This window comes from Neolamprologus brichardi, chromosome 9 (assembly GCF_056152115.1).
Source record: "Neolamprologus brichardi isolate AB-2024 chromosome 9, ASM5615211v1, whole genome shotgun sequence".
Classification (NCBI taxonomy): Eukaryota; Metazoa; Chordata; class Actinopteri; order Cichliformes; family Cichlidae; genus Neolamprologus; species Neolamprologus brichardi.
Window position 1 is genome coordinate 25,008,620 of NC_142112.1, and position 15,894 is coordinate 25,024,513.

General features: G+C 40.2%; 1 protein-coding gene across 1 annotated transcript in view; it reads left to right on the top strand.

The window, feature by feature from the left end:
* Positions 1 to 579: 579 nt before the first annotated feature.
* Positions 580 to 15,894, top strand: part of LOC102787171 (sodium/hydrogen exchanger 9-like) — a 62,969-nt gene continuing 47,654 nt past the window's right edge. Inside the window, exons 1-5 of the mRNA XM_006795089.3 lie at positions 580 to 738; positions 1,134 to 1,279; positions 5,150 to 5,227; positions 5,432 to 5,508; positions 7,768 to 7,880. Coding sequence (XP_006795152.3) covers positions 585 to 738; positions 1,134 to 1,279; positions 5,150 to 5,227; positions 5,432 to 5,508; positions 7,768 to 7,880 — 568 coding nt within the window. The 5' untranslated portion in view covers positions 580 to 584. The remainder of the gene's footprint in view (positions 739 to 1,133; positions 1,280 to 5,149; positions 5,228 to 5,431; positions 5,509 to 7,767; positions 7,881 to 15,894) is intronic.

A 15,894-nucleotide genomic window follows, 5' to 3' on the forward strand; every position in this document is an offset into this window, starting at 1 on the left:
ATCGCAGCAGCTGAGAATCACGCTTTCATATGTTTGCATTGTCTGCCATCTGCTGGAAAATAGGAGGATGACACCCAACGTGTGTTATTTTCTGTGGCTTACGAAAACACCGTCAATATTTTTTATTGCTTTGCAAAAACATAATGTCAGCAGAACAGGTAAGTAACTGTGACACGTATTCTTTTCCCACGCGATAAAGGATTTAATATATCTCTCTCTGAATGTCCAGTTCTTGCGTGTGCTTAACTTTTCTTTGATTGTATCTGATTTCATCGGCCTACATTTGTGTTGCATTAATGACGAAGCATAAAGCAGCTCTGTATTTCGTCATTTATATAAAAACAACAACAACAACAACAACATACCAACACATTTTTATTGTTCTACATTATCTTATCTTTCTTTTTTTCAATTAAAAATATGGTGCTTTTTCCCCCTCCAAGCCTTCGCACGAAAAAACTGCAAATTCCAAGTATTACTGAAGGCAGCACGGGCTCTCGGGGCGCTGCTGATGCGGATGTTGCTGTGTCTGAGCCAAAAAAAAGTAGCAGAGTTCTTTCCGAAAAGTTTGACCCAGGCTTTTGATGATGTCGGGCGCTGTGCAGCAAAAACAAGATATTGTAGCGTTACCGGTGTTCGCTGCTGTCACTCTGGCACTCATAACCATCCTCAGTGTGTGGAAATTAAAGCAGTTCAAATATAAATTGGTAAATGAAGCTGGGGTTGCAATGTTTTATGGTAAGTAGCCTAAATATTTACAGACTACGGAAGCCGTTATTCAGCAATACTTCCTGGACTCGGGGCTTGAAGGATGTATCGAAAATGTTTATAGAAGACATTTCTGGGGTTTCATTGGCATGCAGTTTTGGACACCGGCATCTCATTTTGCTTTATTCATCATTTTATACGAGAACACAGCATCTCTAGTTGACTCCTGATATGCAGGTGTAACAAGCAATCAGTTGACCTATACTTGATGCATGGAAATAGTTTTAAAATGTACACATTTATGTCAACATGTGGCACATTGCACTTTCATTCTTTTCCAGAACCCAAAGTTTTTGTTTTTAGTGTAATATATTAGTGAATTACCCCTTTAATAACAGTTTTTGCTGCTTGTAATTCTTTTGCAGGTTTGCTTCTGGGGTTAACTGTGAGATTAATATGGACTGATAAAGGAGAGCAGTGTCCAGGGAACACTTCTGAAATCTCGATGGTCAACATCACGCCACACGGACATGTCGGAAATGAAAAACGCCAGTTTAGCTCACATCCTGAGGTAACTGTAGTAACTGTGGTTGGTTGATTTCACCTTCCCTGACAAAACACATCAAAACAGAATAAATCCAGCAATCTGCCCTAAAATAAACATTTTCTCAAAAAAACAAAAATAAACTACATAATAAAAACTGCATTAAGAATATCTGAAAGCAAATAGCTGCATACAAGATGGTTTTTCATCCTCTGATGTAATTTCTTTTGAGTGAAATGGCTTTTGTTTTCATTGTCTTTTCCTGGATCAGATCCATATTGTGCCTCTTGAGTATGCTGGCTATTTACATCAACAGAGTCCTCTAATGGTTCTTAGTTATTGGTTTTCCTTTAAACTCTCATGGTCTGTTTGTTCTTAGAAAAAGTCAAGAGTGGTGGTGCAAGGAAAGGGAGGACGAGAGAGCAATTTAACCTTTATTAAGGTTTTAGTCAGGATCAGATAGTGGGGATTACATTTTCAGGTGTGCCGTGCATACAGAGGGAAATTAAATTTAAGGGACCACATATGGACACGGTTCCAGTCAAGTACAATGAAGCAACACAACACAGCTTTAATCACTAAACAACAAAACAACTAAATTAAGCTTTTGCTAGCAACTGTCGCGCTTTCTCGCAAAATTGCGCTCTCAAGACATTTCCCTGCTTGTTTACATGCAGCAAGCTTATAATGAGATACTCTTGCAAGCAGTTTTCTCTGCAGTGCAGGAAAGATGTAAGATAGCATCTCAACAGGCATTGCAGCATTTTCCTCTTAGATTAAGTTGGACACTTCAATCTGTGTCAGAGAACACAGTAATGATACAAGAATGAGGGGCTCTGATAAAGTAAATAATACACCAAAACACAAGGATTTGCTGCTGATGATAATAAAAAGATCCAAAAAGGGGTGTGGTGTGATTAAAAATCATTTAATTGGGAGCCAGTTTGATGTTTGTGAAATTTGAGCTCCTACAGACAATGATTCGGATTATTCAAGTACCGTAAATTCATGTTATTTCTGTCACTGAGGTGCAACAGGAGTAATGCTGCAACCTTAAGCCCCAGGGCTGCAAACTAATCACAGCAGTTATTTGTTAAAAAGGAATTAGCAGAGACTCTAACATCACTTCTAAGCAGAAAAGCCTAAGCCTCAAGAGCGGACCTTTGGCTGTCATCAGCATGAACACTGTTTTTTTCCGCCACGCTTTCATATTTTAGCGTCGTGATCAGAGATTTGTCATATCAAAGAAGCCAAACGATAAACCGGAGCTTCAGCCACATGCACCAACGAGCTTAAGAGAACGCGGAACGAGGGCGTTCTAAATTGTGTTTCTTAATCTCGGTGCCACATTTCACCGCAAGAGAAAGGCAGCAGTGAGGCTTGAACGTTGCGAATCATCCCGGTCGAGTGTAACTCTTCGCTAATGGCTTGGACTTTTTGGCCCCTTTTGAATGCGGGGGTCTCATTAGCAAACCAGCAGAGGCTACCACAAAGGCCATTACATTGGTCAGACCCGTTCTGTGTTGCCTCCACGCCATTAAGCCTGATACATATGGGGTCCTAGCAGGGAGAGATAAGGATTTCATTGCATTACTGAGTCCATTACGTGCCACTGGGGAGTAAGGCATTAAAGTTTGTGGTCTGATTAAATTTAGTGCTGCTCAGCTGAAGAGGCAATTAGTGCATACAACACACCTCCATTCTCAAGTCTTTGGTGCAGGTGGCCCTTTGTATAAAACCCCCAGCATATGCATAATTTATTGATTACAGTGTATCTGTATTAGTATGTGTTGCACAGTTTTGTATTTGTCATACACAGCCTGCATAAATGGGGAAAAAACATATATATAGTGCTGTGTGGGTAATTGCAACCACAAAATAGTAATTTGTATTGAGCTGGGTTATGGTAGCAAAGAAAGGAGCAATTTGTAGCTCTAGAAGCACCTCAAGTGTGAATTACTGAGAAAGCATATTGGCTTTCCTAACTCTATAGGGGACTCTACAGCATTCGAAATATTAATTTAAACACAAAAATGCAATCTTCCAAATGTCCCCAACATGTACTAGGGTAAATATTCACCAAAATGCAGTGCATCCTGGAAATAGGATTTACAGAGAGAGGCCTACTTTCATTCATCTAAATATTCATGCTTCTGTGTTGTTGTTTTTTTCCATAAAGCTTCCTTAAAGCAAGCCAAATCTAGGTCGTTCTTAAATGTCTGTGACCACAGCAGTATGTCAGCAAGCGTCACTTCCCCCATCTCACTCCTTTGGCCTGAAATGTAATTGAACTCGAGTAAGGTTCTGAGCAATGTAGGAACCAAGAAAAAGTAGTTTTATTTTGATCTGAATTGAATATCGCTGCCTTTTGATCTTCAAAATGTATCCACAATAGACTTAAAAAGGATTCAAGGATGAAGAACATGAAAGGCTACCTTGCTTAGCTGCTTGCATTGCATCACATCGGCTTGGGTGAGAAACAGACAGCGAGAGAGCACGCTATGTACAAAAATACTTGTGCGCGCTGGTTTTTATTTGTATTGACAGTAATGCACTTCGGTTTTTTTTTTTAAAGATTGTGTTTCAATGTCATTTACTTGTTTTCTGTGTGGATGTAGCACTGGGTTACCATAAACTCTGGGAGCTGCTATGATGAAGATTGACAGAAGCAGTTAGACCTCTCTTTTCTTGTTATGCCTTGCTTTAATCAGTGTGAGTCAGAAGACTTGGGCAGTACACAGTGATTATATCATCGAGCCACTGAGAGATCTGAAGTGATGTAACCGCACTGTAGCTGCCAGATTGAAAGTTCAGATTGTTGTTGAGAAGATTTTGTAGCCTTTTATTACTAAAATGTTTTTGATCACACAGATCTAGATAGGTGGGAGCATGCTTTTGCTATATATCATGAGGTGGAAGCAGTTAAAAAAAAAAGTGGTACATAAGAATGAACACGGGTGTTTCCATGATTTTCTAAAACGGGGTGACACGGGGTAGACCATGAGCCAGTGAGGGTGAGCCAACAATCAGAAATAATTACTAAACAGCTTGGAAACTGATATAAAAATTCAGCATTAGCTGGCTTGTATAAATATAAATGCCACAATAAAGACTAAACTAACAACATGCAGCACGGGCTTTTTTGGTCATTAGAAGCAAATCACTGTATTTCACTCATACTTTGATTTAAGTTCACCTTCACAAAAACCAGGACTGAGGGAATAGTGGGCAGCAAACAAAATCATAAAGTTAAAATGTTAATATTTTCATCTATAACTAGAAAAAAGTCTATTATAACATTATTTATTTGTATTATTTATCACTATGCAACATTTCCAATGTTGCACTGAGGAAACCAGGGGTGGGGTTACTCATTGGTAACCTTTACCTCCAGGTGTGGAAAATTTACATGTATAAAAGATGGATGTAACCAAATAGTTTGTGCAGACTTGTTTTGAAGGCTTGATATGACCGTTTCTACGATCATAATCCTGGCTTTAAAAACACACATGTGACGAGAAGGAGGAGGTCTGACTGCTCAGATAAGCCCACTATCTCAACAGGAATGTGTTTTTCCATTAGACTTCTATAAGGCCGCAAAACTATCGCCATCTGGTGGCCTTCAGATAGAATGCAGGTTTAAGGCACTCCTATGCACGTAGCACATATCCCATTTTTGTTATTTACAAAATTTGATTTTGTGTTTTTGTCTTGTTTTTTGAAGAAAGGAGATATCAGGTACTTGAACACAATTGAGAAAAGGTGCATGTTTGCCAAAACAGGGCTGCTGAAATGAACTGTGTGTGTGTTTGTGTATGTAATCTGTCTGTCAGTCAGACTCTCTTGCTCCCCGTGAAGCATTGTCAGTCACCAACACAGCAGCTCTGTCTTTTACAGGAGACATTTGATCTGCAGGTCCTTTTCAATCTGTTCCTGCCACCCATCATCTTCCATGGAGCTTACACTCTTAATCAGGTGAGACTGCTCTCCTGACACGTCTCCCAAAAGGGTGTAAAAGGCCATTTCTTTTAATGTACATGGGTTGTCCATCTGTTAAGGACTTCCCATATGGTGCACTGTACTGATTCTTACACCAGATGTATTTAATGTCTACTAAACTGTTGTCTTGTTTGTTTTGTGAGTGTTACTAATTGGACTAATTTTTATTTGTTGTTCTAGAAACGATTCATTGCAAACCTGGGATCTGTTCTCACCTACGCTTTTGTAGGTACCATAATCAGCTGCATGTGCATAGGGTAAGAATTCTTTGTTTATTTATGCAAATAAGCTGAAGTAAAAGAAATGCTGAGATGACAGACAAACGCGGTTAAGCAATTCAGGCATAGCTTTATGGTGCAGTGGTTAACACTGACTCACAACAAGAAGGTCCTGGGTTTGAATCTAGCATGTGGGCTTTCTTTATTGATTTTGCAAGTCATCTCTACATTGGTTCTCTCTGGGTACTCTGGCCTCTTCCCACAGCCCAAAAGAATGCATGAGCTTGAGATTAGGTTAACTGGTGATTATGAATTGACTGTAGGTGTGAATGTGAGTGGGAATGGTTGTCTGTCATGTGTGTTAACCCTCTGACAGGTTGGTGACCTTTCCAGGGTGTACCCAACCTCTTGCCTGTGACAGCTAGGATAGACTCCAGATGCCTCCGTGACCCTGAATTGGATACGTGGATGGACATAATCTAACACGTCGCCAGTAATATGCAATAGTGTTCTATAAATGCCCCCATAAGCCAAATCCTGTGCTTACACCTGTGCTTTTGGTTCTACAACTAATCAAAATTTCTGTAAAAGCACTACAGTGCACCAAACTCAGCATGAGTAATATTGATTTTGGAGAGAGTACAGATATCTACTGATGCTATTGTAGCCTGACATAGCTAGATGGCACTCTCACACTCTGAAGGAATTTGAGACTTTTTTTTTAAACCAGTTGTCACTGATGCTCTAATTGCTGCACAGAGCAAGTGAGAAAACCTCAGAATTCCTTAGTTGTTGTTTTCTTGCTTTAACTTCAAGACGTTCTGTGGTTAGAAGAAACTGAACAGTCCCCCCCCCCCCCAAAAAAAAAACAAAAAACAAAACGCACAGCAATATTTCATCTAACATTTCCTTAATAGGCTTTTAAAACTTCTACTAGTTGTCATTTTTACTTATTGTGTTTTCTGTTTATGTATAAATGATCCTAACTCCCCCAGTCAGTCATTTCAAACAAGTGGGTTTGAAGGTCATGTGCTTAAAGTATTGCCTGGAATTAACTGGCTAAAGGATGTTGCCTTCCTTCCTTGCTCCATCTATTATTCCTTTACATGGAGCAGCATTTGTCAAACTTCCCCGTTCCCTCTGGGAAGCAGGAAAGGTTTTGTTCATGGCGCCTCTTATGCTCTGTTTTTAATGCTAAGGCACCAGAGCTGACCAGTCCTGCTGCTTGTTAGTGTGTCATATCCCATAGGGAGTTAGTGTCGTGAGAGTGTGGGAATCTTTCAGTCTCAATTTACAGTCCTCTTCCTGTCTTTTTCTGTGCATGACTCTCTCATTTTCTCTCTCTCTCTCTGGATGTCTAACACACACACACACACACAAACGCACAATGCACAATTAATCATCTTAACCGCAAGTCTTCCTTAAAGATACACGAATAACACAGCTTAGTTGCTTGACCTGAGGACAGTGCTTTAAATACTGGCTGCAGGGGGCAGGTCATGTGCTGTCACCGACAGAGCTATGCAAGTGGACAGAAAGGTTCCCCAGAGGACACACTGGCATACTGATTATTATGGCATGCCCCACACTAACTAGATTAGTACTCAGCATACATCAGTTATCACTAAGGCGCTGAACTGTTGAATGCTGACTGGACGCTTTATCAAGTCTTTGTGTACAGTTTTGTTTTTTTCTTTATAAGTGAGATAACACAGTGGAGATATAATACTAGATTTATTTTTGTATTTGGCTCCAGAGCTGATAAAAATATTGTGTCATTTATATTTCTGTCAAAGTGCCCTTCACAAAGACTGTTAGTGGGTTATATTTAGTCTTCTAGGTCATTGTGCATGCACACACACATACACACTTATGCTGTTCTGTTATGTTGGAGAGTACCGTATATAACAGTGTCTTAAAAGACTGCAAACAGTTAGGATAGATGGATACTGACCCCCAAGATTATTTGTGGTGTGTGTGCGTGCGTGGGTGGTTCCATTTAGTAGGTGGATGTGGGATCGGGTTCGGAGCATATGGATATACACACTCATTCGCATTAACATGGATAAAATAATAAAATTCCCAGCACAGTCGCAGCTTTGTGTGTTCGCTTATGTAAAAAGGAGCTACAGCCTGGAAACGGGTCAACTCACCTGCTGGTAGCGTCTGGCCCCATTACCCAGACTACTCTAGGGGAAGCCCTGCTGTGGTTAGAGGGATGACTGATAGACCTGCTCTGGCTGGCGCTCCCTGATGACCTCACAGTGTTTCCTTCTGTCTGTTTGTCCTCAATCCCAGGGCTTGCATGTACGGCTTCACCAAACTGATGCTACTGTTGAGCAAACCAAAAGAAGAATTCTTCGTCACTCACTGCCTCCTTTTTGGTGCCATTATGTCAGCCACTGATCCAGGTAGTCAACCTTTATAAATAACCTTCTGCTAATAGCTCATCACTTGCAGTGGCAGCATTGATCTTGTGGTTTTATGCATATGTGCTTTTAAAAATTTGTAAAGCAAACGTGCTTTTTTTTTTTTTCTTACCACATGCAAAAGATGAAATGTTTGGCTGTTGATCACAGTCGATATATAAAAGGCCCATCACCAGGCTCTGCCTTATACATACAAATTAGTTATAGAAATAAAATCCATATGTGTTGAGCATATTTGAGGAGCTGCATATTGCTCATTTCTGCAATTTTTTGGGGAGTTTTTATTTATTACTGCAGATTCACTGAGCAGTTAACGTATTAGATAACATGTTTCAAAAGGTCAAACCTGGTGCACACTGTTCTTTCACACCTTATTTTGTTTGGTTTTAAGTAACAAGGTGTAACATTGAGATTGACAGACGAATCTTTGTATAACAAAAACATTGACAGCTAAGGCTACTGTATATGCAGGAACAGATCCACAACACCCACTCAGTAGCTGTAACTGCTTTAAATTCAGTGCACCTTTCTCCTAAGTGGAGTACACACAATAAAATCAGTGGTCCTCAAGAGCAGTCATGTAGAGTGTCATACGGCATCCTGTGGTAATGTCCTCATTTGGTAATGAATTATTTATACGGTAAGTGGCTGATATGGGTGAGTGTCAGCGAGGAGCTGTAGGTCATGGTGCGGCTGTCCCACTGATTGACATTATTTTTGCCACACCATGCTGCGTTCATCTCTGCCGACTCCGGCTCACTTGTAGCTTTGATTTGAATCACACTGTGATGCACCGATGGCCGAAACACAGATATGCCTCACCTGCTTCCATCTCTGCAGCGCTGGTTTTCTGACTTTTGGAGAAGCAGCTGTCTGAATTTTCCAGTTCATTTCTCTTCCTCGTGAACTTTCAGTCACAAGGCTGAAATGGAAGAACGCAAGCGAAACAGGCTCAGTCTGTTACGCTGTAAGACAAAGACGTAGTGATTCTCAGAACAATGTAGACGTGTCATCATGTCATAACCCTTGCTTGCTTGACAGCTCTCTGGTTGTGCCACTGCCTCATATATGCAGTAAAGCACAAAACTTTAGTGCTCTTTATTTGAGTTTTTAAAAAATATTTATTAAACAATGGCATTGGTGAGCCATCTGACTGATCCCAAATGTATTTTTCTGCTTGGAGATGACTCCAGAAATATAGCTGCGGTTTTAAAAGTGATACAAAATACTTGATTTGATTTTTTTTTCCTGTTTATTCTACGTTGAATAAAGTGGAGGGATAGGTAATAGCATTTGCTGCAGAACTGAAGCAACCTCGCTTAAAGTGGATGCTGATTTTATGCTGAAACTACCACTGAGGACACTAAAGTAATGTTACTGTATTGTTTTTTTGAAATTACCATCTTAGAGGTATAGGCAAAGTATAGATTTTGAGCTTTAGATGAATCTGATATTCTTTAGAACGTCGTCTTCGAGAAAAAAAAAGTCATACTCCTGTAAGTGTGGAGGGTTTTTCAAAGCAGCATTTAGGCATAACTATTACAGAAAGTCATATGAATATTTCTGTTTTCTGTTGGTATTATCCTCTTTTCAAACACATGGCTCAGCTCAGTATGACTCAACATGTCAAAAGTGTGATTAGCATAGTAACCTCTAAACCTAGAGAGATTATATTTGGGTCTTATCCAGGGCCCTATTCTTCAAAACTGCAAATGTATGTTTTCACGTCTTGTCTGTGAAAATTCACACTTGGGAAAGGTAGAGTCTGTCTGCTGACTGTTCAAATATCTACGCAGGTAAATTTGCAATACCTCATTGTTAACATTTCACCTTTAATGTTTCATTAGATGAGGCTTCTTCTGGGTTTTATTCATCGTTTTTTGTTGGCAGTAGAGCCAGGCCCACAGTGTTGCTTTTCCTATTTGTTCCTTTCATTTGGCATCTATTGATTTTTTTTAAAAAACTTTTTAGTTCTATACAAGCCACCACAGAACCATAGCTATGAAACCTGTTCCTCCAAGACTCAAAATAAAATGCATGGTTCAGGTCACAAAGTGGAACACCTGCTGTGCTGTATCCTCTAGCTGCAGGGATGGAGGCAGGTCAGTGAAACCCTCACTTAACTTCTGAAAGGAATGACTTCTGTTTCTGTGCTACCATTTTGGCTTTCCTCTTTAAAAAGATATATAAATACTCACACACACACACACACACACACACACACACACACACACACACAGAGAGAGAGAGAGAAAGAGATGAGCACCGAGAGCCTTTGGAGGAGGTGGTCTTGGTCCATTTCCAAATGAACTCCTGAGCGGTTCTTTTATGGTGTGAATGTGATCAGGCCCCGATCTGAACCATCGTGTATTTGCTTTTGTTGCTCCCAGCCCAGATACATCTGCCCAATGACCAAGGTGAACATTCTCATGTAGTTTGTAGTGACGCAGTTTGGTTTGCTGAGAAAGTAATGTAATGTAATGTAATGAGAAAGTAAACAAACCATAGGTATGGCTCAATATACCAGCAGCATAGTGTCGTCAAACACAGAATTTTAGGCATGTTATTGCAACAGAGAAGCAGAAGTACAACATTAAGGTAAACATGGAAGGCCACAATTGGTGCTCACTAAGCACACATACAGTATGTGTTCAGTCTTTATTAATATATAACAGGCTAAGACCAAATTCTGTGACCGGTGTGGTGCATAATATACAATAATTCATTGTTTGATGTCACAAACACTTTACCAGTTGCACATTTTGGTGCACTGACACTGACTTACAACAATAATTTCCACCGTCTTGCATCACCTCTTCTTTTAATAACCCTTCGGTTTTTGGAATGTGGGGGTTTTTTTTCATTCTTTCTGTATGTAGGATTTCATCCAGTCAAAAATTCAGGGCTTCCTTTGTCTTATTTTTCTTTTCATTGCCCAGACTCAGTCACATTGAAGCCATTGTTTTGTGATACAAGTAGAATGTGGTTTGGAATTTTCTTGTTGAAAAAAGACAGTTCCAGCTATTGGGCAAGAAAATTGAATTTTCACACAGAAAATTGCCGTCAGTTTTAGTCTTAGTCAGTCAGAATCATTTCAAATCAGCCAGCTTGCGCCTATTATCAACAGTCTGCATTCTGCCACTCCTCAGTTTCACCTAAGGAAATGCATTTAGCTCGAGGTGGAGAAAGAAAACCATCACAACATTGTAATGGGGGAGCTGGCACTGCAAAAGAAGTAAAACCTGAAAAAACTAGCTCACGAGTGTTTAATGAGAAAGCCAGAAAGTGTTTCCTCAGTATAACTTTTTTCTTTTTTCAAAGGGGCATGAGTATTATTTTTTAAGACAATTTCTCTAAGTAAAGTGAATTAAAAAATTGTTTTTTTAAAGTGAACAAAAAAGGCTAACAGGCAACTTTATGAATGCAGGTTGTTAACCACGCTTGCTAGCTTAGGTACATTTACACACATATTTACACTCCACTCTTTCATCCATATGAGGTAATCCCCTAGGTCCAAAATATCAACATAGCAGTGGCTAAATGCTAACATTAGATAACTTTGACTGGTTCACAATGAACCTTCAAAATGCAGTATGTACTGGCTGATGTCACAGTGGCTATATCCAGTGTTGGGGAGTAACGGAATACATGTACCGCCGTTAGGTATTTAAAATACAAAATATGAGTAACTGTATTCCGTTACAGTTACCGTTTAAAAAGGTGGTATTTAGAATACAGTTACTTTGTTGAAATAAATGGATTACACGGCGGTACTTCCCTGTTTCATATTGTGGCGGGTCAGGACTGTTTGGGTTTTGTTTGACAGCTACGTTCTGTTGTTCCAGGTGGCAGCGTTACGGTTGCCATGGTTACAGGGTGACGCTCTCTCTCTGCACGTTTCCTGGGTGAGAGAGGCCTTTTTGTTGTTGTTGTGCTAAGCTAATAGGCAGAATGCTATCGGCATAACTCTAAAGAATGTAGCCTCATAGGCAGTGTAGTCGGTGCTGCAGGGAGAATGGACTGCCATACCCGTTATGTGTCTGTGAGCGAGGGAGGGAGAAAAAGGAAAAGTACGAGCTGTCATCAGCAAAAACGGGAGCTGGAAGCATGTAAATATAATAATAACCACTGCAGCCAAGAAGAGTGCCTGACAAGCCCAGTTGTAAGTAAGCTATTAAGAGTCGACTGTACACCGTGTTCGTGTTTTCCTCCAAAAACAATAAGTTCCGTTGGAGCAGCCTTTCAACGCCTCTCTCTGTCTCTCGCTAGCAAGGTTGACCCAGACAACAAAGTATAGCTAGTTTTCGGCTACGAGCCAGACACAGAACCCACCGCATTAGCCAGAGGTCCCTTTACTACGGTTCGGAGCCGCGGACCTTCAGTAACAGTAATAAATCACAGCAATAGTACATTCATGTAGTTGTAAACAGCATGATAATATATTAAGTAATCCAAAGTATTCAGAATACGTTACTCTCATTGAGTAACGTAACGGAATACGTTACAGAATACATTTTGGGGCATGTATTCTGTATTCTGTAATGGAATACATTTTAAAAGTAACCTTCCCAACACTGGCTATATCCATACCTTATACTGTCTATTGTTAAAAGTGGTACCTCTTTAGTTTGTTGATTCAGTTGTGTTATTTATGTTTAATGTGTTTTTGTTGAGTATTTAATTCAATTTATGAGAATTTTTGGCTCAGCTGTCCTTCAGTTCATCATGTATAGCATCAGTATACAATTAGCATCAATTGTGCCTTCACAGATGTGCAAGCTACCCATGCTATGCGTACTCATGAGCCCCTTGCCAGATGCTGAACTGTGAACTGTTAACAGATCACTTGGTTCCTATCTAGAATAACTTTTCTATATTTTACATGCTATATCTACACTACTTTAATTTACATAGAAATAAGTGACTGTTTAGCAGTGACTTTTATATCTTAAATTTCTATAGTTTTGGTTGGCTGTTTTTATATTATCAGTATAAGCATATCAAATCTTTAAGATGTGCATCTTAAAGATGTAAACATCTGGGAAATACACTGAGAACCTTAGTTAACTTGTTCAGTCCAACTTGAAATGAAACCGTTATAAAAGCCTCCGTTTTGGGTGGGTTTTTTTACAGAGCTGGGGAGATTATAGTAATTCCCTGTTGGCTGTTATCTCCTTCCTAATCCTTCATCACTTTGAGTATTATATCTGCCTAATTTGGTCAAATCAGCAAGCAAATCCCATGCTTTCTGACTAAGATGGTCGCAAGCTTTGCCTCTGCTAAAACTCAGCAATGGGTAATTTGACCTAATAAAGCTCCCTTCGACCCTTTCAACTGTATTATGTCTGAAATAATTGTCTAGGCTCTCTACCTTATGGTGTTGCTGTGGAAACTGATGAACACTTGACAGCTGTAGGATGGAGTTTCCATGACAACACAGCCAACCAGCACCTTGTGAGTGTGTGAGTGTGTGCGGCGAGGGTGGGTGTTTTTATTTTTTTCCCTTTAGTGTTGGAGTGTGAGGAGTGCATGACATAGTGTCATCGGCCAGGCATTATGGAAGCAGGGAGACGGAGCAATCCTTACTCCAGGGCCTACCCCACACTCTCCAGATAAAGGATTTCCCCCAACCAGAAAGAGCTTTAAACCTGTCAAACACCAAAGAGCCAGATCTGTCAAAACAAGTCCTGAGGCCGCTCTCTGGCCACCGCTCGTATTGTCAGTCTGGTCGTATCCTTGCTGTCCTGCCACCGCTGGTCTGTGTGTTCACAGGGCAAAACTTAGCAATCAGCCTTGGCTCTTTTTCCACATCAGAATGTTTCCATCACTAACTCAGAGTACTATTTTTGCATTTTGAAATCAACAAGTGGAATACTAATCCACCAGGATTATTATTGTTTTGAATATGATAATGTCTGGCCTTCAGAATTGCAGATATCCTTGCATGTGTATGTTTATGACTCTTGTCTTTCCTCATATCTGACATTGTTTTTTGTTATGATAATTTTGTTTTCCTTGTTTGGAACCTGGCCTGACTTCTTCTCTGGCAGTTACTACTGTCCATTATTAGATGCCTGCATTTATCTGTTTATATCAGTCTGTCAGTTTGTGCACCTATCTCTGGATCTCATGTAAAACACTGTAATCTAATCTACTGTAATTGAACCAATTCTAGAGCTGATATCTTGCAGGAGATACTTGAGGTGTCTGGAAGTCTGGAGCTACTAGGCATGTCACTATCTCTTCAGTGTCAGTATTCTGCCTGTCACTCGGTGTCGACACTTAGTCACCTGCTGAGCTGAGGATGCTGTGTGTGCATGTGCTCATTCATATGCTCAGCATCTTCTACGTGATATTTACTCTTCGTGAACTCACCGTGGAGTTCAAGTCAGCTGATGCTGTGTTGAGACGGGTTTGGCTAAATAATAAGTAAATAATCAGTTTATTAGTATTTTCCACCACCGATATGAATTTCCTCACAAATGATATGAGAAATTAGGATTCCTGCAAGCCAGATTTCATAAATCTCATAAAGAATTTTTACTAAGGCTCTTAAAAAAAATCTGTGTGTGTTATGAGCCGTTCTCTTGCTGATACAAATACAGCCACCTACAGGGTATACATGATTTCAAGCTGTACCCCAGGAGTGAAAGAGGCATCGACTCACCGATCTACCTCAGCAGGATCTGCTCACTGATTGTATAAGTGTTGCTGCATTGTGGGAAAGAGGGGAAGCAATCAGGACTAAAACGGTGGAGTGACCAGAAGGCGGGATGGCAGACATATAGGACCGCTCTTTTCCTGCTCCTGATCCCTTGAGCAAATTAGAGCTGTGATGAGGATTAAAAGGAAACCAACCACAACTAAATACTGATTTTCCCAAAGATATTGAAAGAAAATTCTGCTTTAATGAGAGTTGTGAAGTCGTGCTTTAATAGGGTAATCAAAGGTTGCCCACTGGCGTTCAGTGGGTTGAGATATGACGACTGCAATAGTCATATTGTAGCATATAATTTACCTCATTTTCATACTTTTATAACGATTCAGCGTCCCTATGGATAGCCTGGTGTTATAAATGCTGGTAAACTGAAATGGCTAAATAGAATGAAGCCATTGTCAGCAGCACCTGTCTATTCTGCTCTTACATCAAATTGCCTAAAGTAAGCTGGACAGAAGGGTAGATAGAAGCTACTGATGTCAAGACATGAGAAGTCCTCAGCTATATTCAACTTAAAGTCAAGAACTCTGAGAATCTATGAGCAACGAAAAGAAGGCCAGAGAATTAATGTGTGTCAGACTTACAATTTAGGATAATAGAAGAAAAATCCATAGTTAAATTAGAAAAATGAACCCTACATGTGCCAGATAGCAGAAGATGAAGAGGAATCAATTGGAAGTATCATTCAAAGAAACTGGCTGGCATCAATAAATACTGCCAGTCACTAGAAAAGGCTGGCCTAAGGGATAGCACAGTGGTGGTGACACATGGTGATGTCAGAACACCCCTGATGCAACAGAACAGTAAAGATGCCACTAAATCCAGACAGTAGTTGTAATATGTAAGATCAACAAGCACACAGGGGAATTAATAGTGCCTAGGATAGTGTCCAGGAGCATCTGTGCTGAATGTGGGTCAGACTTCCTCAAGCCCTGATGGAACGCACCACCAGAAGTGGTTTAGAAAAAGAGATCTTGTGGAATTTTAAGTTCCAGATTCACAAGCAGCTGCCAACCAAACAAGCAGACACAGTAGTAGTTGACGAGGAGCAGAAGAGGACAGCGGTAATAGATGTGGGAATCCCATGTGACAGCACTGTAAGGAAGACTGAGAGGGGTTAAAGAATCCACCGAAACAGATATGAAGGGTCCAAAGTGGTACCAGTACTATCAGGAGCCATAAGTCCTGTGATAGACTGGGAGAGTAGCTCCAGCAGCTAGGCGTATGTTACAAAGCAGGAAACAAATATATACAGATGGAGAAGACAAGAGTAAAAAA